Source organism: Cnephaeus nilssonii (assembly GCF_951640355.1).
Source record: "Cnephaeus nilssonii genome assembly, chromosome: 10".
In the NCBI taxonomy this organism is placed as follows: domain Eukaryota; kingdom Metazoa; phylum Chordata; class Mammalia; order Chiroptera; family Vespertilionidae; genus Cnephaeus; species Cnephaeus nilssonii.
This window is the reverse complement of record NC_137081.1, coordinates 13603719-13625615: the sequence shown is the minus strand read 5'-3', so window position 1 is coordinate 13625615 and position 21897 is coordinate 13603719. Positions and strand designations below refer to the sequence as shown.

Here is a 21897-nt window from a genome sequence, read left to right as displayed (position 1 = left end):
TAGGCTATGTATGATCGTGTGCCCCAATATCTAATCTTCCCTGCGGGGCGCCAGATCCCGCGCTCAGCTACAGAGTGCGCCTGCGCCGCGTCCTTGGCAGCGTGGTTGCCAGGAAACTGCGGAGTCGCGGTATCTGCCCAGGGATCAAAGCTTCACCATGGCCAAATTCGTGCTTGCGGGTGAGTGATCCCTGCGTAAGCCCGCAGATCACTCAAAACACCAACAACTGCTCGCCTCCTATAGCCGCTTGGCAGTGATCTTCTTAGCTGGCTTCTGTTTTTAGCAACTCCAGCCTCTATATGGACCACCTCAGGCTTTCTGATACAGTACATGCACTCAAGGATGTTGATTGGGCAGGGACCCTATGCAAAGCACTGCCGGACACTGGATATATGGGGAGGAGGTTGGGGGAGGGGGCACGTCCTTGCCTTTGAGAAACGTTTAGTCTCATGGTGTACAAATAATTTTGACACAATGTGATCAATGCGATGAAGAAGACAACTAATGCGATGGGTTCTGGGGGTTGTTACAGGAGCTGATTTGTGAAAGTTTGGCATAGGGGGGCCCTTCCAGATAAAGGCAAAGAGGCTAAGAGTCTCATGGCCTAATGGACGATCTGGATATGGAGGAAGTGGCTGGACCTGGGGCTAGAAGGGGAGCTGCAACCAGATCTTCAAGTGCACCAAGCAAAGGTGCTTGAACTGTGCCTCAAAAGCAATAGGGAGCCACTGAAAAACTTAGCAGGAGAGTATCCTTAATGGGCTTGCAATTTAGGAAGCCCACCCTGTCAGCAATGGAGGGGAAGGATAGGAAATGATGACTGGCATACAGAAAAGCACTGAAGAGTCTTTTACTACAACATGCTATTGTACCTGCCTCCTTCTCTTCTCAACAAGATTCTTAAAAGAGTAAGACTGCTCTTCCATTTCTAGGTCCTCCTTCCACTCAATCTGGCTTCTACATCTGCCTCCTTTCTGAAATGGTCCTCACAAAATCACCAATGGCTTTAGAGAAGCTGTCCAGTTCTCGTCTTATTTGGCCTCTTTGATGTACTAACACAGTTGGCACCTCCCATCTTCCTGAAAATCTATTTTCTTTGCTTCTTTATTCATCCAGAAGGATATTTTTGAGCACTGACAGACTGTATGCTGGAAAGACAGTGGTAAACAAATGTACAAAGAATGCTGCACGCGTGGCAGCGGCAGGGCAAGGGTTGATAGGAGCAGTGGCCCTGGCAGAGGACCTCACTTAGTCAGGCAAGGGAGCTTCCTAGAGGCAGTGACTTTTAAGCAGAGACCTGAAAGGGACCTACCAGCAGAGAAGAGGTAAGAAGGGAAAGAGCAGTTTAGGCATGGGGAGTAGGAAGTGGGGTTGAAACTAGGAGAACTAGCTTGATGGTGATTGGGAGTATACAATAAATAAAAAATTGAAATAGATTTAGTGGGATTGGAGCAAAGAGAACAAAGAAAGGAGTATCTAGCGTAAGGCCAGAGTTAGTGATGTAGATTCTTGTGAGCTGCATTCAATATTTTAAACTTTATCCGAAGTACGTGGAAGGTTTTTGGAAGGGAAGAACATAGTCAAATTTGCATTTTATCTGAGTGTTATCTCTGCAATGTGGGAAGAGAAAGACTGGATGCCAAGAACCCAGTCAGCTGCTATTGTCCTATAAGGAGATAATGTTGGCTTAATCTAGGCTGGTAGGAAACAGAAATGAAAAGAAATGGGTGGATTGGAGAGATGTTAGGAAGGCAGAAGCCATAGAATTAGTTGTCTAATTGGGTGGAGCGAGGCAAGTAAAGGAGAAGAAAGAGTTAAAATTATTCCTAAGCAGTGCTTTGGGTAACTGGGTAGATGAGTTATTGAAAAAAACAGGCTTAATACTCTGGATACTCTTAGATAACTCCATAGATGGACATAAAGAATATATGAGAAGGAGCAGATTTGGTAGAGGAGTGGTAGCAAAATCCGTCATAGATATGCTGAGTGTCTATGGGACATTAAGAAGGAAATGAAAGAATACAGAAGGGTATAGGTAGACTGGATAAGGAGATAGGTCTGAATTGGAAATACAGATTGCTTCTTGAACCCAAGAGACTGGAGGAGATTGGCCAGGAAGAATGTGTAGGATATGAAGATGAGAAGCCTTGCAGAATGTTTACCTTTTAATGGATTGATAAAGGAATAAGAACCTACAGTGTATAGTGAGAAGTGACCAGAGAAGTAGAAAGAAATCCTGGAGACTGCCCAATCAGAGTGGGTGCTTCAAAAGGGTAGCAGTGGGGCCAAATGCTGCCAAGGGTCAACAAGGGTCACTAAAAAAATATCCATTGGATTTAGTGACATGGAGATCCTGGTCACCTTCTAGAGAATTATGGGGAAAGCCAGATGGCTGTGGGATGAGAAATAAATGGAAGTAAAGAAGTGGGGATGGCAAGTGTAGAGAACTCTTTTATTAATAATAAAAAAAAGTGTTAATAGAAAAGGTCAAGTGGAAGACAATAGTTATAGGGGGCATGGACTTTTTGTTTTTTAGTACAGGAGAAACAAATATAATGAGTGTATTTAAATATGAAGAAAAAGTTTCATTAGAAACAGAGATAGATGCTAGAAAGAAACTGAGCAGAATCCATGAACATTCTGAAGGCAGAAGAGAGTAGTATTCAGAGCATAAGTGGTAAGATGAGACCCAAACAGGAGGTAGGATCCCTCTTCCACTGAGTAGAAGAAAGAAAGAAAAGGATGTGTCCAAATACAGAGGGACTGGTACCTGTGACGGCAGGAGATTGGGGTCTTCCCCAACCGATGCCTTATTCTATGACTTGGCTTTGATTTTGTAAAGTAGAGAGCAAGGTTATCTATTGTCTTTTGGTGGTCCAGAAAAAATGTTGGAGAGAAGGAAGAGTTTTGAAGGAAGTGGACAAAATCTGGAACAGCAGCTGTGGAGAAAAGAAGAGAATACTGTTAATGGAAAAAGGGATCTCCAGGCAGAGCTGAGGGCCAGTTGAGGCTGATGACCATGAATGTAATGGTGCCACTAGGCTTGATTCTGCCATGTTTCTCCAGGTGTATCTAGCAGATGGGACCTAGGCATAGGAAAGACAGGTAATTTGGTTCATTCATATGGGCTTTTATCAGACTGATTTGCCAAAGCACAGTGGGGCAAATTAGCCAGAGAGTGGTTTGGATTCATGAATTATGGATTTGAACAAGACAGGGAGCCTAATAGATAGGGGGAGGTTGAGAGGGATTGATGACTTAGAAGTCTCCATGAGGTCAAAGAACTGGTAATTGTAGTAAATGGGGAAGAATGCTATAGAGAGACTTTTGCATGTGGCCCCTGCCTATCAGACAGCCGATCCCATGCACATTGGTGGCTTTAACTTCCTGTGTGTTGATGGCTACATCTTAAGCCCTTACATAGAGCTTGCACTTCAGACTTACACATGCAGCTGCCTGCTGCTCACATCCACTTAGATGTACTACAGATCCCTCCAACTGCACTTATCAATAAACTTATTACCTGTGATTTCTCTCTGCTAAGCTCAGGATCATCTACTCAAGCCAGAAAGTAGAAGTTATTCCAGACTCTTCTCTCTCCCTCAGCTTCTCCTCCCCCCTAATACTCCTGCCACAAACATCAAATCCACATGTGATTCTACCACTACTCTTCACTTCACACTTTGACTTTTCATAGCTACTAATGAATAGTTCATTGTTAATAGTTCATGTTTAATTAGTAGCATGTAAGCCTCTTAGGGGAAGTGAAATCTAACAGTACTGGAGGAGAGTGAATATTCAATAGTCTTTTTTCCTTTCCACATTTTATTACTTAAGATTCTGACCTTTTTACCAATATAGTAAAAATCAAAACTTTATGTGGTGGCAATTTATACTATAACTATGTTACAAAATGTAACTATATGATTAATTACATAGCATATACTTAAAACTGCATGATAATTTCTGTATGACAAAAGGAGGCATTGCTAACTTGAACTCTTTTAGGTAGAGCAGATGACCCATATTATGCTAAAGCAGAACTCCTGGCAGACTATTTACAGAAGAATCTTCCTGATTTTCATATATTTAAAATTACCCAACATCCTCATGTTTGGGAGGTAAGAAGCCTTTACAATTTATTAAACTTACACATGCACAAAAATGTTTCTAATTTGATTAACATTAGCAAGTATATCAGATAGGCTTCCAGTAATGAATGTTCGTGTACTACTGATATTTTACTACTAATAAAATAAATCCCCACTTATCAGTCTCAAAGCATTATTTTTTCCCTAAAACCTATTAGAACACACAAGGCCCTAACAAATGAGTAGAATAAATTTGCCTCCCCCGCCCCCCGTCCCGCCACCCAAGAATCGAAGGAACTTTTATTGCACTTCTTAGCTCTTCATTCACCTTCATATTGATTTCTAATGGTACAAGGTGCTTGTTTACTGAAATACCCTTCTTTGGGATTGGCTTTTCTTAGAAACAGACTGAGATGAGATTTAGGTGAAGGAATTTCCTTTATTGGGGGCAGGGGGTGCTCTTGGGAACAACATCCTGGGAAGGAATGAGGGCAGCAGCATTGGGCAATGGAAGGAGTTGAATTGCCACCCAGCTGCAATTCAACTTGGCCATTCATACAGGGAACTGGGAATCTGGGTTAGCCTTTCATAGATACCCCCCCAAATAGGCAAGGAGGCTGGGCTTTTGTACTCCCCCAGCTAACAGTCACTGGATGCTGGCTGCCCAGAGAAGGCATGTAACTTAAAGCAAAGGAACTTCCTTCAGCTAAAGCCAGTTCCTGGAAGGAGACTGGGCACTGAGCAATCGGTAGCCAATAGTCCCGGTGGCTGAGGGATTGAGTGCCTGGGTCATGAAGGGGAAATCCGGACTGCCATGACAGGACCCGCCACAGTGCACCCGTTGTGCCTTTTGGGTCCACATGCTCTGTGTAATAGGTTCACACCATCTGGAAACAGCTTGTCCAAGATTCTGGTTGGCCTCTCTCCCTAGGAAAACTTTACAAGAAGGTTAGTCACATGAACTATGGTCTCCACTACACATCATTTCAGGGCTGCAACTAACACTCATCACCTTTCTTCTCTACTGTCCTTTCTAGAATCCCCTCACTCTCTAAGTGACTTGTTAGGTGTAGTGACCTATACCTGTATCCTTACAAGGCCTGCACCCTAGTCTCCATTTCTATTATAGGATGCGACTGTGCACTTGTCCACTTGCTGTCAAAATTGAGCAAGAGAGTACCAAAGATGCCCCCTTAAATCATCTAGACAACAAATATTCTCTTCTGCCCACATTGGGTTATAACTGCCCTACATGTTTCTGGTCATCAGGGCCAATTATTCCCTGCAGGATGGTAACTCCTTCCCTTGCCTGCTGGTCTTTTGGGCAAAGAAACTCAAAGTGACCCAGTGGCATCCACAGCCTAAAGTTTAATGGGGATCTCCCTGATAGAAGCAACCCCTACACTGGGATTTAGAACCTGCAGATCCACAGAGTCTAGGGCAAGTGACTGGAAGTGATGGTAAGCAGGGTCACTCTTAATTTCATCCCTTGGTTCCTGGATTTATTCATTCTAACTATTGGGGCAAAGCACTATATTGATTTTATGATATTTATTGCATCCTGAAAGATGGTGCCCCATCCTTGCAAGGCATCAGTCCCAAGCTGGTGCCTGTGCCTTCCCTCTATCGGGCTGCTCTATATGATAGGGCCAGTGAATCCCTTGGCTATGTGCCCAACCCCACACATCCTGTACACTAACGTGGGTCCCTTAGTTTGATGTGATCCCATGTTGACAGGTTACATATTGTGTAAGCTCTTGAACAGGGTGCTGGGCAAAGCCCTACAAGGAGAAAAGACAGTTCTTTACCCAGAATATATGTTGATTCAAGTCAAGATGAATCACTGTCATGTCCAGGGTGGAAGGGGGTCCAATTATAATCAACTTCCCACCAAGGGGCTGGTTAGTGAGTTCAAGGGATAATGCCATTCTGAGGGGGTCAGCATTGGTCTCTGTTGCTGCATATTGAACATTTAGTAGCAGCAATAGCTGCATCAGCTCTGGAGAGTGGCAGCTTGATCTCTAGAGTCATTGCATAACCTCTGCCTCTTCATGAGCCCACGTGCCTTCAGCTGTCTAAGTTATCTTCCTGCTGGGTTGTTTAGTGCTTCTTTCTTTCTTTTTGCTAATCCTCACCTGAGGATATTTTTCCATTGATTTTTAGAGAGAGTGGAAGAGAGAAGGAAAGACAGAGAGAAATATCGATGTGAGAGAAACACATCGATTGGTTGCCTCCTTGCACAAGCCCTGGCCAGTGCCCAGGCTGGGGAGGAGCCTGCAATCCAGGTACGTACCCTTGATTGGAATTGAACCTGGGACGCTTTGGCCTTTGGTCTGCAGGCTGATGACCCAAACTGGCTTGGATATATATATATATATATATATATATATATATATATATATATATATTTATATATATATATTTATATTTATATTTATATTTATATTTATATTTATATTTATATTTATATTTATATTTATATATATATATATATATAATTGATTTCAGAGAGGAAGGGAAAGGGAGAGAGATAGAAACATCAATGACGAGAGAGAATCGTTGATCAGCTGCCTCCTACACACACCCTCTTACTGGGGTTCCAGCCCACAACCCAGGCATGTGCCCTTGACCAGAATCGAACCCAAAACCCTTCAGTCTGCAGGCCAATGCTCTATCCACTGAGCAAAACTGGCTAGGGCTACTATTTCTTTCACAATAGATACTCTCTGGTAGGCACTGCTCCCTAGCCTCTTGTTTCAAGATTCTATCATCCCAATGGCCTGGAGTCCAGCTCTACAACAGCATGTCCTTTAAAGACCTGGCCTAGAAAGGACAGCCACCCGGGGCTTCTCAGCAATATGGAGACCCCTTTCATCCGTGCATTTCTCATCGCTTTGTGAATGTAGTGCCCCAAAGACCTTCTAGAGCACACAGTTGACTAATGGGTTTCCAGCATTCTATAGTAGCATATCCACTCTTGCATGAACATTTTCTTAAGCTTTTTAATCCCTTCCATTGTTTTCCAAGGCAGTTCCGGCATTTCATGGGCGTCATCACCTTCCCCAATCTTAGGAAAATCATCCTAGCAACATGTTATCACTCTCTTCCAAGGTCTTTGCCAGGGTGTATTCTCTTGAACTGCAGAGGAGTGATTAATATTAATAAATTCTCCCTTGTCCAACATTATGTCCAACTCTTGACTCAGCATCCTTGGGGGCCAGTCCCATACATATTCTCTCATTTCTTGCCAAGATATCAACATGCCCTTGACGCTGAAGGTCCTTTTGGGTAGAGTCCCTTTATTCCATAGACTCGGTGCTTCATTGGGCAGGCTGTGGTGTAAAATAGAGGGCCATGGTAGAATCTCCACAGCAGCGCTGTTTGCTTTAAGGTGGGATAAAGGCAGAGCGATTTCAACATCAGAAGGGAAATTTGTTTCTAAGATTTTATGTGTTAAGGTAGCATCATTACACATGCCTCCAAAGACAAGAATGCTATTATGCACTTTACCCATAAGAAAGTCCTGTCTATCTCTACTCAGCTCTTGTCATTGGAAGGCCTGATTTACACAAACCAAATAATGATTTAATATTTTTCTAATAAATATTATCAGAAATCATGGGTAACTTTTAGCTCATTAATTTAATCTGAGCAATGTACACTATATCCACAGATGTGTAAAGCAATATCAAATTAATACGACATTGGAAATTCCCTACAACTGGAAATAGCTCAGATAGAAGAATAAGGGGGAAATCAGTTAGACTTTTTTTATATATATATACATCAGTTGAGTTGGAACACTTGGCTTATCTTTAACATAAACACTCCAGGTCTCCTCAGTAAAAGAGAGCAACCTCCTGTGCCTTTATGTTGTCAGTGGATTTGAAGAATATTCTTATTTGCTTAATTTGTTATTTAACTCATCACTATTTTTTATATTTACATTTGACAGTTTAAGCTATCTAAATTTTATGTATATTCAGTAATGGCAAAAAAAAAAAAAAGCCAGTATTTTAGTGTTTGAATTCTAAAGTATTGAATTCTGAGGTATATTTAATGTGTGACTGCACTTGGAATATCATTTAATAGGAGTGGCTGAGAGATGTGTGTGAAAAGAATAAATGGAGCCACAAAAGTTCCCCCATCATCTGGAGGGAGCTGCTGGATCGCGGAGGAAAGGGCTTGCTGCTGGGAGGATATAATGAGTTCCTAGAGCATGCCCAGGTATGTAAGTTAAGTTGATTTATCTGTTTAAAACATTATCAACCTCTCACATTGTTTCATTTTCCCAACGCATTGCTTTCTAAAGTCTTCTCTCAGCTCTCTTTTTACTCCCTTCTGGCTTTACACAAGAACTTACCATGATAGCCATTATCCACTAATTGTCTTCTCTCGGGGGCTGACTTTTTCTTTTGCCATCTTTAGCTTTACTACGGTGTCACCTCTAGCATGACGACTGAGCTGATGAAGGCAATTGCTCAGGAGAACCTGGAGGCTCATATACAAAAAGAGCTGGAGAAAGAATCCCTGAAAGACCTCGTTGACCCCTTGCAGGTCTGGATCACCAGGTGGGACTGTCAAAGCCCAGGATTCTCGAGGTTGGCTGTTTATATTTGAAAGGAGGAGGGTGTGGGATTAACTCCATGATAGAAGATCTGAATGTCAAGTTTGAGATGTGTGTGTGTGTGTGTGTGTGTGTGTGTGCGCTCCTATCTCTCTCTCCCTTCCTTTCCTCTCTGAAATCAATGCAAATCCTATATAATAAAAGGCTAATATGCAAATCAACCGAATGGCAGAATGACCGGTCGCTATGATGCTCACTGACCACCAGAGGGCAGATGCTCAACACAAAAGCTGCCCCCCTGGTGGTCAGTGTACTCCCACAGGGGGAGCACATCTCAGCCAGAAGCCGGGCTCAGGGCTGTCACAGCGCTAAGGATGTCCTACTGACAGCTTAGGCGTGCTCGTAGGGAGCCGGCCTAAGCCGTCAGTCAGACATCCCCCAAGGGCTCCTGGGCTGTGAGAGGGCACAGGCGGGCTGAGGGATCCCCCCACCCACAAGTGCACGAATTTCGTGCACCAGGCCTCTATATATAATCCTCTCTAATAAAATGGTAATATGCAAATTAACCATCACTCCGCTACATAAGCCACGCCCACCAGCCATGCCACGCCCACCAGCCAATCAGGGCGAGTATGCAAATTAACCTCAGCCAAGATGGCTACAGCCACAGAGAGCAAGGTTTCCCAGGTAACAGAGCAAACCAAGCTTTCTGATAGCCGTGCAGGCCTAAGCCTCCACTCAAGCTACAAAGTTTCAATTATAGAAGGTAAACAAATTCAAACAGAAATGGGGGCAGAATGGAGCTTGAGAGAGCAAGCCAGGGTTGCCGGCGGCAACAGGGGAAGCAAAGCTTTCCGCACACCCTGGCCAGGCTCACCTGCTTAAGGCTACAAAGTTTCAATTGTAGAAGGTGAATTAACTGCAACAGAAATGACTGCCACCCCGGAGGGAGCAGCAGGCTTGGCTCTGCTCCAGGCTACAAAGATTCAATTGTAGAAGGAAAATAAATTCCAGATACCAGGGCCTCTGCTTGGGTTGCCAGGGGGCGTGGCCGGCCTGCAAACCACCAAGGCCCCTCGCTCAGGCCACCCCATGCCCCAAGGGAACCCCACCCTGATCCGGGACACCCTTCAGGGCAAACCAGCTGGCCCCCACCCGTGCACCAGGCCTCTATCCTATCTAATAAAAGAGTAATATGCAGATTGACGATCACTCCAACACACAAGATGGCTGCCCCCATGTGGTCAAAGATCCTGCCCCCATGTGGACACAAGATGGCCACTACAAGATGGCCAGCAGGAGAGGGCAGTTGGGAGGCACCCGGCCTGCAAGGGAGGGCAGTTGTGAGGGACCAGGCCTGCAAGGGAGGGCAGTTGAGAGGGACCAGGCTTGCAAGGGAGGGCAGTTGGAGGTGATCAACCCTGCAGGAGAGGGCAGTTAGGGGTGACCAGGCCAGCAGAGGAGGGAAGTTGGGGGGAAACAGGCTGGCAGGGGAGCAGTTAAGCACCAACCAGGCTGGCAGCAGAGTGGTTAGGGGGTGATCAGGCTGGCAGGCAGAAGCGGTTAGGGGCAATCAGGAAGGCAGGCAGGCAAGCAGTTGGGAGCCAGCAGTCCTGGATTGTGAGAGGGATGTCCGACTGCCCGTTTAGGCCCGATCCCACCAGGATCGGGCCTAAACGGGCAGTCGGACATCCCTCCAGGAGTCCCAGATTGGAGAGGGTACAGGCTGGGCTGAGAGACAAGCCCCTTCATATATATAATAAAAGCTTAAAAGGGACAATATTTTTGTAATAAATATTATCAGAAATCCTGGGTAACTTTTAGCTCGTTAATTTAACTATTGCTAATCCTGCTTTGCACTGTTAGTGCATCTGCCCCTGCCTGCTACAGCCTCATCCCCATCCTGACCAGCGGGGAGGTGTTCGGAATGCACACGGAAATCAGCATAGCCCTGTTTGACAAAAAGCGGGCGGAAAAAACCCTCCACAACCTCGCCATGAATGCGCAGGACCTGGTGTCGCCCGTGCTGCGCAGCATCTCCATCTGCACCAGAGTGGAGGAGGCCTTCCGCCAGGCCCACGTGGTCATCATCCTGGACGACCCCAGGACCAAGGAGGTGTACACGGTGGAGGACTGCCTGCGGAGCAGGGTGCCTCTGTGCAGGCTCTACGGCTACCTGCTCGAGAAGAACGCTCGCGACTCGGTCCGAGTCATCGTGGGAGGAAAAACCTTTGTCAACCTGAAAACGTTGTTGCTCACGAGATACGCGCCGAGCATCGCGCGCAATATTGTCGCTGTGGCGCTGGGGGTGGAAGGGCAGGCCAAGGCGGCGCTGGCCAGAAAGATGAAAACATCCCCCTCATGTGAGTGAACCCCTGTCTCTGCTTGAGTTTCCAAGCAGCACGGTTTCAGAGCAGCTGGGGGGAACCCTGTACCCTCTAGGACGCCTTCTGGGTAGCAAGTGCGAAGCCCATACAGAGAACTTCGTAGTGTGTGATTTGACTACTGTGCAAACTTTTTTTTAAAAAACTGGCATTCGTGACCACCTGACTTTGTCCATCATTATATAATAAGGTTTATACTTTGCAAGTAATACTTTGAAACCTAATATTCCATCCCCCCCCCCCCCCCCCGTGATAACAGTTAAAAACGTCATCAATGTTTTTTTAAAAAAATAATTTCAAAACAGTTCTCTAAGGTAAGCAGGTGAACGAAAGTCAGGACCAAGGCCAGTGACATCGTTTTCAGCAGCAGCAGTATCTTCAGGGGGCATGCCAGGATCCCTGGATTTCAGTTGTACGCCCACACCATTTATAGAGCATTAGTAAGGCTCTCCAAACCCTGATTAAGGAGATGATTGAGCCACGTGATTTGCACAGTTTTAGGCAGCATAAACTCAGATCTACTTTATAGCAAAAGGACCACCCCTAAAACAAGCACAAAGGAAAAATAGGCGTCAGGCAATTTTGTATACTGACGTTCATTATTAGGTTAATTTTTATTTCTTTTCTTCACAGACATCAAAGATGTGATAATTTGGGGTAATATTAGTGGAAACTGCTACGTTGATCTGAGGAAAGCCAAGATTTACAAATATGAGAGTGCCATTTGGGGACCTCCTCGCTTTTCTCGCCCTATTTTAAGCTTGGTTTTTGATAGGTACTGTCTATTTTTTAAGTGAAGTATCATAACGGTGTTGAATAAATGTGTAATAGTTGTTGTAATCTTTTAAACCATCTCGGAAATCTTTGGACAAAAATAACTTGACATTGTTCACACTCATCTTTGTTTATGCTCTCTATTGAAGAAACATAGAAAGTTCCATAAGATTTCAACTAGTCAATTCCCACCCCCAATTTATTTGGTTTTGAAATTATAAATTTTTACATTTCAGATTATCCTTAAAGTGGCTCACATAGTCCATTAAAGTTATCGCTAAAGCAGCTGTATGTAATGTGAATCTCATTTACTATAAAGGCAGAGATAGGTATCCAGGTTGAAATTAGTTGACCAGTTTCAAGAGCAAGGGATCAAGATGAGCACACCCAGGCCCCGCTGGGGGTGCTGTCCCAGGAGAGGCAGAGTGCAGAAGTGGTGAGGAGCCCAGGCCCTAGAGCCAACACACCTGAGCTGAAATTCTCACGCAGCCAATGATTAGCTGTATGACTTTCGAGAAGTTACTTCACCTCTCTATTCCTCAGAGTTTTCATCTACAAAGTGGAAGTGGTCATACAGTAGGGGCCTTGCAGGGTCATTGGGAAGATTACTTGGGTTCATATTACAGGCAAAGTCCTTAGAACTGTACCCACCACAGTCAACCCTACCATTGTGCTCAGGCACAGGAGAGAAAGGGGGAGGAGAGCCTTTGAAGCATTTTTCAACGCTTTGCAGCACTTTCCTTTCCAATGGCCCTCCTTCCCCTTCCTTCCCTTCCTCACACCCTAGAAATCATATGTCTCCAGTTTCCCCTCTCGGAGCAGGTCCCTCTGCATCTGTTGCCTGGGTAGGGGCAGTGTCTAATGGAACTGCAGCGTGATGGCTCAGCAGGGGCAGCATTTAGTGCTTGCTCTCCAGCTGGAGTATTCCCCGCCTTGAAACCGCAGATTATAAAGACAAAGTTATCTCTCTAGTTCTCAGTGTGAATAATTCAACATTTTATGATGTTATTTTATTTAAAATGAATACCACCGGTTCCAAGATAGTATCTACGTAGGATAAATTCTTCATCATGAAAGTAACTGTTCTTGTAGCCTTTGACCTCTTTTCTATGTTCCATATTTATATTATCATGTCTTAGTTTGAAGCTGTGGGATTCCTTTCTACTCTATCTTATTATTTTTCAATCAACTTTTTATGGGATTGAAGAAGCTTAAAGAAAGGACAAAGGAAGTTGTTTCTCTCTTTTGTGAAGATGATTTTTTATTTTTTTTATTTTTTGGTACTCAGATTCATTGACCCAGGGAGCAGTCTTTTTTATTTCCACTTCTCCCTTCATTGAAAAATTGTTTCTTTCTTTTCATATAGTGAGTGGATAAACAGAGAATTTGTGACAACTCTTAAAGAGTTGACTGCCACAGGAAAACAATTTGGAGGCATGTTAGCTGCACACAGTATAGCCACTACATTGAAATACTGGTACCATGGATCACCGTATGGGGAGATAGTGTCCTTAGGAGTATTGAGTGAAGGTAAGCCTGGGTCTTTCATATCTTGTAATATTGAAAAAAACCTCCATGTATACCTCGTACTCCTACGTCTGTGTCCCCACTTATTATCTCTTAACATGATCTACAAGTTGTCTGAGTTTTCACAATTTCATAATTGTGTTCCTTATATTTCTTCCTGTGACTACTGTGCAGTTCAAGGAAAATTTCCCCAAAGCCCCCAAGTCAGATTAATCTCTGTCTGCCTTTTGTATTCACCTAGCATAGTGTTCCTCCATCAGAAAGCATATTACATCCTACCTTTATCCATGGTGTGGTTAGATTCATATGTTCCCTGCATTAGAGTGTGTACCCCCTACAGACAGGGCTTTGCCTGGGTCTCCTTCATGGGTAAACACTCAGTGAATCTTGTTCAAATGCAGTTACGATGTATGAACATCCCTTTGTGTGAATTCAAATCAGCATATTACCTTTTTAGTGAAATAGTTATTTTAAATCTTACCTTTATTTGTAGAAACTTTAATTAATCGCTAGAGGAACTCATCAATAAACAATGCAATATTGGGGAATAGGAGCTTGTGGTCATTGTCTCCCTGAAACTATATAGGTAAACCTCATATGTTGCCCACCCATAAAGCTGTCTCTTTACAGAGAAAACCAGTAGAGCGTGAACAGAGGACCTGGGACACCCACTGAGGAAGTTTTTTTAGATCCTAGTTTCTTATCTGCATTTATTTTGCCCTTGTGGCAATATTTTTGATCGCTAGATTGGCAAGCATAATTTTCTGATTTGACTAAGGTGCCGAAGGGGCTGCGCAATTTTATCTGAATGTTGCTCACTTAGTAACAAGTATTGTCAATCTTTTTGTCTGGAGCGCATCCAGACTGGGAACTAGGAGCTAAGAGGAAATCAGCAACATTCCGGCTCCCTCTTGTTCCCTTCTTAGTCCTCATGCCTGAACTGTATGCCTGCCATAGTCCCCTGGAAGAGCAGAAGGCCAGATTGGACAAGGCTTGGGGCTCCTGGGCTACCCAGGGGCACAAGGTAAAGCCTTGGAAAGTAGACAAAAGGAACGCAGACCAGGTGGAGGAGAAAGGCTGCATCAGCCCTCCAGGCAGAGGCAGGGAGTCTGACCCCGGCACAAAGGGATAAGGAAGAGGGAAGAGCCCTAACTGGTTTGGCTCAGTGGATAGAGCGTCGGCCTGCAGACTCAAGGGTCCCAGATTCGATTCCAGTTATGGGGCATGTACCTTGGTTGCGGGCACATCCCCAGTAGGAGGTGTGCAGGAGGCAGCTGATCAATGTTTCTCTCTCATTGATGTTTCTAACTCTATCCCTCTTCCTTCCTCTCTGTAAAAATTCAATAAAATATATTAAAAAAAAAAAAGAAGAAGAAGAAGAAGAGGGAAGAGTGGTGCACTCCTTTCCAAGAGAGACACTGAAGGGGGGATGGCCAGAACCTGGACAGGTGTCCAATCAATACTTCTAGAGTGTTTCACCTCCCCCTGGGGAGGAATTACCAGAGATTTAGTTCCACCGTTACCATTAAAACCATGTATTATGTCCGCTCCACAATACTTCGTAGGCAAGACTTATTTTTATGAGTGTTTTTGCTTTGCTTTGCTTTGCGTTTGCTCACCGCAGGCCAGTTTGGCATTCCTGAAGGGATCGTCTTTTCTATGCCTGTGAAATTTGAGAATGGAACTTGGGTGGTTCTCACAGATCTCAAAGATACTGAAATAAGTGAACAAATAATGACCAGAATGGCAAGTGATCTAATGCAGGTAAGGTCAGAATAGATACAAGGCAACTGACTCTGATAATGATCTTAAACCGATTCTCTGAGGCCAAGGCATACATTTGTTTTCTTTGGGGTTAATTTGAATCTTATTTCGAAAAACAATAAGGAACCAACACAAGTTTGAAAAAAAATCAGCAGACCAACACTACTTATTTGGTTACATAATTTCTGGTATGTTAAAAATATTTGTTGGTTGTTTTTTTTTAAATCAAGAATCAAAGTGTTTTTCTATTAAAGAATGATTAATAATTATGGTCATTTAATTCTCTCATTGTAAAATTTTTCAACAGGAGAAACTTGTTGCACTTGGAGATTTGTTACATTTTCAGCCATATCAACCAGGTAACCTTTTAGACGTGATGTCCTATTGGGACAATAAAAGAGAGTTAAAATATCTGTTAAAACTGAATCGCTATTTAATATAGATAAATAAAAATCCTTATATTATCACCTTTAAACTCAACTATTGACAAAATAAACTACCATGTTTACTGTGTCCTTTGAAATAAAACATCTCATAAGAATGCTAAAGAAATCACATTTTAAACACACTATGGCCATATAACTTTTGTCTATACCCTATATATTAGTTTCCTCAGGCCACCATAGCAAATTACAATAAACTATTGGCTTAAAACAACAAATTTATTCTCTCAAAGTATGGTTGTGTGATTCGCAAAGGTGCTCAGCTGGCTGGAGTGGGAACCTAGATGCATGATTGTACTAAGTCCTGAAATATTGTAGTGTACTGCCACCCCTGCAATTAGAATAATGCAATTAAAATAAAAATAACACTATACTGCATTCCAACAAAATTCTAAATATTTCCCTGATGACTTTATTTGGAATAGCAAGTTTTTTCCCAAAAGTTTTTATTTTTCTATTTTTTCTCATATTTCTCTTGTTTTCTGGCACCCTAAATGGATGCTAAGGTAATTTGGTCATTGGCATTGAGCATGAGAATGGAAAATTAGTACTTTTGTTATTTTACTTACCATTTGGGAAGGAAGGAGGTGAATCAAAGAAATTGAGAATAATTGCAAGAAAGCGATGACATGATTATAGGGGTCTAGATTAGCTAAAGAAGGAAGTAATAAATATAAATAAAATTAAAAGCTGAGGCAGGGGTGGTATTGAAAATATTTAACAAGTATGGTATAGATTTCAATCAATTAAAACAGTTGCTGTCTCTCAGAATGGATTAACTGGTAAAAACAAACAAACAAACAAAAAATAAATAAATAAAAACCCTGGCTGGGAACAGGACTGCCCTTGGTTCAGATCATCCAGAGGAGAGAGAGTTTAGTAAGGTTAAAGGTCAAAGTACCGGAAGTGAGAGGAAAGACAGAGAGCCTGCAAGGAAAAGAGGTTACAGCAGAGGGTGGGTTTTGGGAATTCAAGTCTCCAGGAGTGGCCAAACCAAATGAAGCTTAGAGGCAGCACAGAGGTGGAGGGTGCAGGCACAAAAGTCTGAGGAGCAGTTTGTTTCCCTGCATTTGACAGACCTCTAAAACTATAAATTCCTTTCATGATAATGCCTATAGAGCAGTCATTCTAAATTTGACTCCATTGACTGATAGTCCTAAATTTCCCAAAACACTTGAATTACAGTGGATTTTCCGAAAGAAAATGACCTGATATTATGCTGAATTTTTATTAACAAAGGACAAGGTGTATATAGAGTTGATTGATCTTGACTCTGTCACCATTGGACCTTGCCCAAAACATGGTTCTAGAGATTCCAAGATCAGGACATTGAAAATAATCAGAACTTTGCGAGTTTGGGCATTTCTGCTTATTAACATATCAGTGAGATGATTCATGTATGAGAATTGTTTAATCTTTTCAGTTAATACTTAATTTTCTAACTTTTAGAACCTGAAGGGGCTGCCTTAACTATCACAGATGACAAGGAGGAAAATCAGGAATATTCAGATGGTAGGTATATCAATTAGAAAAAAGAAATGCCCTTTTCATACAAGACTTGACACTACATTTCAAAGGAATTTGATTACCTGTTAGCTATATCATGGGAGTTGAGTCCTACATCACCCTCATCCTATACTCAAATATAAGATCACATTTAAAATCTGTTAAAACCTTTGAAGGAAATTACCAGACATTCATTGACCACCTTCCGTGTGCTGGTCACTGTGAAAGACACTGAGGGACACAATAAGGGAGTTATGGCCACACAAACACGTCTGGGGGAAAGGAGCCATGAGAATATGAAAAGGTAAATGCTAAGATACACAATGAATTAAAAAGCTCAATAAAACTAAGGTCAAGACAGGTCAAAAGGAAAGAATATATATATATATATATATATATATATATATATATATATATAATAAGTAATCTAGAAACTTACTAGGAGAGGAAAGAGTCTTGTACTGTATGGAGAAAATTTAATAATATCTTGAAATCTAGTTGTATCTAAGATAGCTAAAGATAGTCAAATAGGCACTTATTCAGAAACTGTAGTTCATTTACACAATATGAAAAAATTCTAGTGATCTACTATACAACAATGTGTGTATAGTTAACTTACTGTACCCTTAAAATGTTGTTGAACAGGAATATTTCATGTTAACACACACACACACACACACACACACACACACACACATACACACATACAAACTGTGCTAGGTGCTAGGCTCATGAACATATATCAAACATTGTTCTTGACCTTAAAGTGTTCACCATCTAGCATGGGAAATAGCAAAACTACCTTATTGAGAAGTGTTATGATAGAGGCCCAGTGTATAATGGGACGCCACAGGGGCTCTCCTGACATAGACTGGGAGTGTTATGAAAGGCTTATAGGAAGAGACATAATGGGAGCTATGAGTCTAGAAGAATGAGTAGGAATTACGCATGTAATTTAGTACAAAGGAGGTGTGCAAGTGGAGGGTTGACTAGGAAAGAGGATATGAAAGGTATCCCCACCAGAGGGGAAAATATGGGAAAAGGAGACATTTCAGTGATCAAGGCATGAAATATGAACCTGAGATAGTATAAAACTGTATTCAGAAGACAATACATAGGGTAGCTGAGCAAGAGCAGAGGATCCAGAAAGAGGGAGTAGAGCTGGGAAAAGTAGGTAAGAAGCATCTGCTATTTGGTTGAATAGTTGGTTGGGAGCTCAGCAATATGGTTTGTGGGTGGTGGGACAAAGCATACAATTGACAGGTGGGACAAAGCATACAAATGAACCTGCTTGATCATGGACTTTCTAGAGGATTTTAGGTTCTTAGACCCTCTAATAAATGATAATTTTATACAGACTAAAGAACTTGAGTGGTGATATAGTGGAGATAGTGGGGTTAATTTCAGGTTGGTTTGGGGGCTATTTGTTGAAGGAGCATTAGAATCAAATATAACATTATACTTCCCATATTGTGGGTTAGGTGGGTTGTGAAAATATTTAGTGGGTCACGAGAATCAATTTAATAACTAGCATTTTTTCTTGAACTAGAATAAAATTGATAATAAAAGGATAAGGAGACCAGAATTTTTTCCAATGAACTAGAATTAAATAAAAAGAAAAAAGATGAGTAGAAAAGATGAGAAAAAGGTAAGAAGTTTGGAAAAGGGTAAATATTGTAACTTTTCATTTCATTATATGTGCATAAGTGCATGTACGGGACTGTAATGTAAAATGTATATTTTACTGTAAGTCATGTTCAATAAAGTTTGAAAACACTGTGTTAAAATATCGCACAAGTTGTTAGTTATATTCTAAACCCAGTATGTTTTATCTAGTTTTGGTTTCAGAACATAAAAATGACAATCCTGATCTAACCCATGAGGAAGGGAAAGATCAAGTTACTCCAGATGGTAAGTCAATCTAGTTAGAAGCAATCTCTGTAGCTGAGGCCTGGCTCATGTTGACTCATTTCTGAGAGTCAGAGAACATAGTCCAGCAACCGAAGTCATTTGTAAATAACGCCATTTCTCTCTTTATACTTAGAAAACACTTTGAAGGAGGGATAAAAATGTCAACAATTTTTTTTTTTTTAAATGCTGAAGCTGCTTCCAGGTCATACTTACCTCAGACTCTCCCCAAATACTCTCGCCTCAGCTTCAGCCCGTGGTGTTCACTCTTCTCACCTTTCCCTTTTCTTCTTTGTTCTTCATTACAAAGCCCCAAATTGCTGACATGGCAAATCAGGATCCTCCTCAGAAGGTGTGTGAGAGGAAGAGATGGAGAGGTCTCTCTTTTTAAAAATATATATTTTTTATTGATTTCAGAGAGGAAGGGAGAGGGAGAGATCGAAACATCAATGATGAGAGAGAATCACCAGTCAGCTGCCTCCTGAAGGCCTCAAACTGGGGATCGAGCCCACTACCCCAGCATGTGCCTTGATGGGGAATCGAACCCTGACCTCCTGGTTCATAGGTGGACGCTCAACCACAGAGCCAGGAAAATCTAGGAATCTCTCTTTAGCAGGAAAATCTAGGAATCTCTCTCTCCCCTTCTCTCTCTCTCTCTCTCTCTCTGTGTGTGTGTGTATGAATATACACATATACATATTCAAAGTATATATTTGTAAAACATAAATATTTGTACATTTTATGTAAATATTTATATTTATAAAATACATGTTAATATTTATGTAGTTAAAATTATGTAGAAGATTATATATTGGCTAACTCTGCCTATACAAATCATATCTCCAAAAAATAATAATAATCTAGACTGTTTCAGTTTTTGCCACTTCTATACCTAAAATTCTGTAGGGGAGGGAGCTGGCGAACACTGAGCCATTGCCCAGGGGTGTATGCTGTGAGGACCAGGGCTACAGAGGGAGCTTGGCGGAAAGGCGCTGTGCTGAGCTGCTGCGTTGGACACCTGCTTGCTCATATTGCCCACGGGCCATGGAGAAGCCACTGTCATGGGTTGAAACTTCACATAAAAGTGACCTAGCCCCTCACACCCTCCAAAGAGAGCAAGGCATCTGGAGGAACTGGACTAGAAGGAACAAGAGGATAAAATGAGAATAACTGCAAAAAAAAAAAAATCAACATGCTTTAAATACTAAAACTCTATTCTTTCAATTCTCTATGTGCTGCAGTGGATTATTTAGATCTGACTCCTAAAATCAACTCGGAAAGCCCATTCAATCAAGAGTTCACAAATGGTAGGTGGTTGACAAAGTATTCACTAGTCTCTTCTTATTCTAGAAATGGAACTGGGTAGAAGAGATCATGTCCCTGTGATATGGTTCTTTTCCAACCCTCCCCATCACATATTCCCAGGGACTAGCTTTGCTGACTTCTAGAACCTGGCTTCCTGCTTTTACAGCCAGAATCATGACCGTGACAACCAAATCCTTCCCTCAGAATGGAAAGGAAAAGGACCCAGAAGCATCTGCGAGTCCAGATTTTCAAAGCATATAACTGAGCTGTCCTGCTACTTTATGAAAACCAAGTTGATGTCGATTTCTTTGTGATTGACCAACCAGGATATTCACTCATGCTTCCAGACTTTTATTTGAATATCCAATAAAATGAACAAATCTTTTGCACCTTCCATTCTGAGAATGAAGAGTATAATGGGCTTAGAGTGGGGCTAACTCTGGGGAATTAGAATTCGTGAATAGTGGAGAAGCAGGACCAAGAGAGGAAATGGAACTGACAGTATAGCTGCAAACAAAATTCAGACTGACAAGCAAAGGAGCCAAGAGAGACTGCACATAGAAATAGGTTGAAGTCAGCAAAGAGGCCAGGATTTAATTTTCTTACATGAAAACTAGAGGCCCGGTGCACGGATTTGTGCACCGGTGGGGTCCCTCAACCTGGCCTGCAGGAATCGGGCCAAAACTGGCTCTCTGACATCCCCTGAGGGGTCCCAGATTGTGAGAGGGTGCAGGTCAGGCTGGGGGACCCCACCAGTGCACGAATCCGTGCACCAGGCCTCTAGTCCTATATAGAAGCCAGGCTTACAGCTGGTGAGCGCAGCAGTGGTGGCAGGAGCCTCTCCTGCCTCCGTGGCAGCACCAAGGACCCCTCAGGGGATGTCCGCCGAGGGGTCCTGTACTGTGAGAGGGCGCAAGCTGGGCTGAGAGACCCCCTGCCCCAGTGCACGAATGTCATGCACTGGGCCTCTAGTATGCATATAAGATCTTTGGTTAATCTCTTCCCGCCCTCTCCCCTCTCCCCTTCCCTCTCAGATTCATGAGTCTGTTCCATGTTTCCATGCCTGTGCGTTGAGCGTCTGCCCCCTGGTGGTCAGGGCGCATCATAGCTACCAGTCAAATGGTCAAACAGTCAAACGGTCGAATGGTCACTTAGGCTTTTATATATATAGATATTGAATGATGGCCTACAGTTCAATTTCCCTCATAGGAACCCCCTCACACACACCTCCCTCAGCTGTTGAATCAAATTGAATACAGAAATCCAGAAAACAGAAGGGAAGGGGAACAAGAGAAAAACTAATAAAAACAAATGTTACTAAGGTAGTTTTAAAATTGTTACATCTTTTCCTTTTTTTCTTTTTTCTTTTTACAGACTTTGAAGGCATATCTTTGGAACAGTAGCAGATCAAAGTATCTGGTATTGTAATAAATATAGGAAGACCCATGATGTCAGTACTTAGGGAAGAATAATAGAAAGATTTACTTCAGTCTCAGATAATATTATCCCAGACAATTAAATAACAGTGATAGCACGCACACGCGCACACACACACACACACACACACACACACAAGTCAGAGTTCAATTATTCTGTGTACCCACTCATATAGTTATTATCAATTTCTC

The 21897-nt window shown here is 42.4% G+C and overlaps 1 protein-coding gene across 1 annotated transcript; it reads left to right on the top strand.

Moving 5' to 3' along the window:
* Positions 1 to 142: 142 nt before the first annotated feature.
* MDH1B (malate dehydrogenase 1B) lies at positions 143 to 21672 on the top strand (the record flags this gene model as incomplete). Its single annotated transcript, XM_079783100.1, has 13 exons — positions 143 to 183; positions 4013 to 4121; positions 8184 to 8318; positions 8520 to 8662; positions 10525 to 11021; positions 11676 to 11817; positions 13183 to 13346; positions 14968 to 15107; positions 15415 to 15466; positions 17000 to 17062; positions 18893 to 18967; positions 20206 to 20271; positions 21644 to 21672. The coding sequence occupies exons 1-13, from the start codon at positions 158 to 160 to the stop codon at positions 21670 to 21672; spliced, it is 1641 nt and encodes a 546-aa protein (XP_079639226.1). The 5' UTR covers positions 143 to 157.
* Between the last annotated feature and the right edge of the window lie 225 nt (positions 21673 to 21897).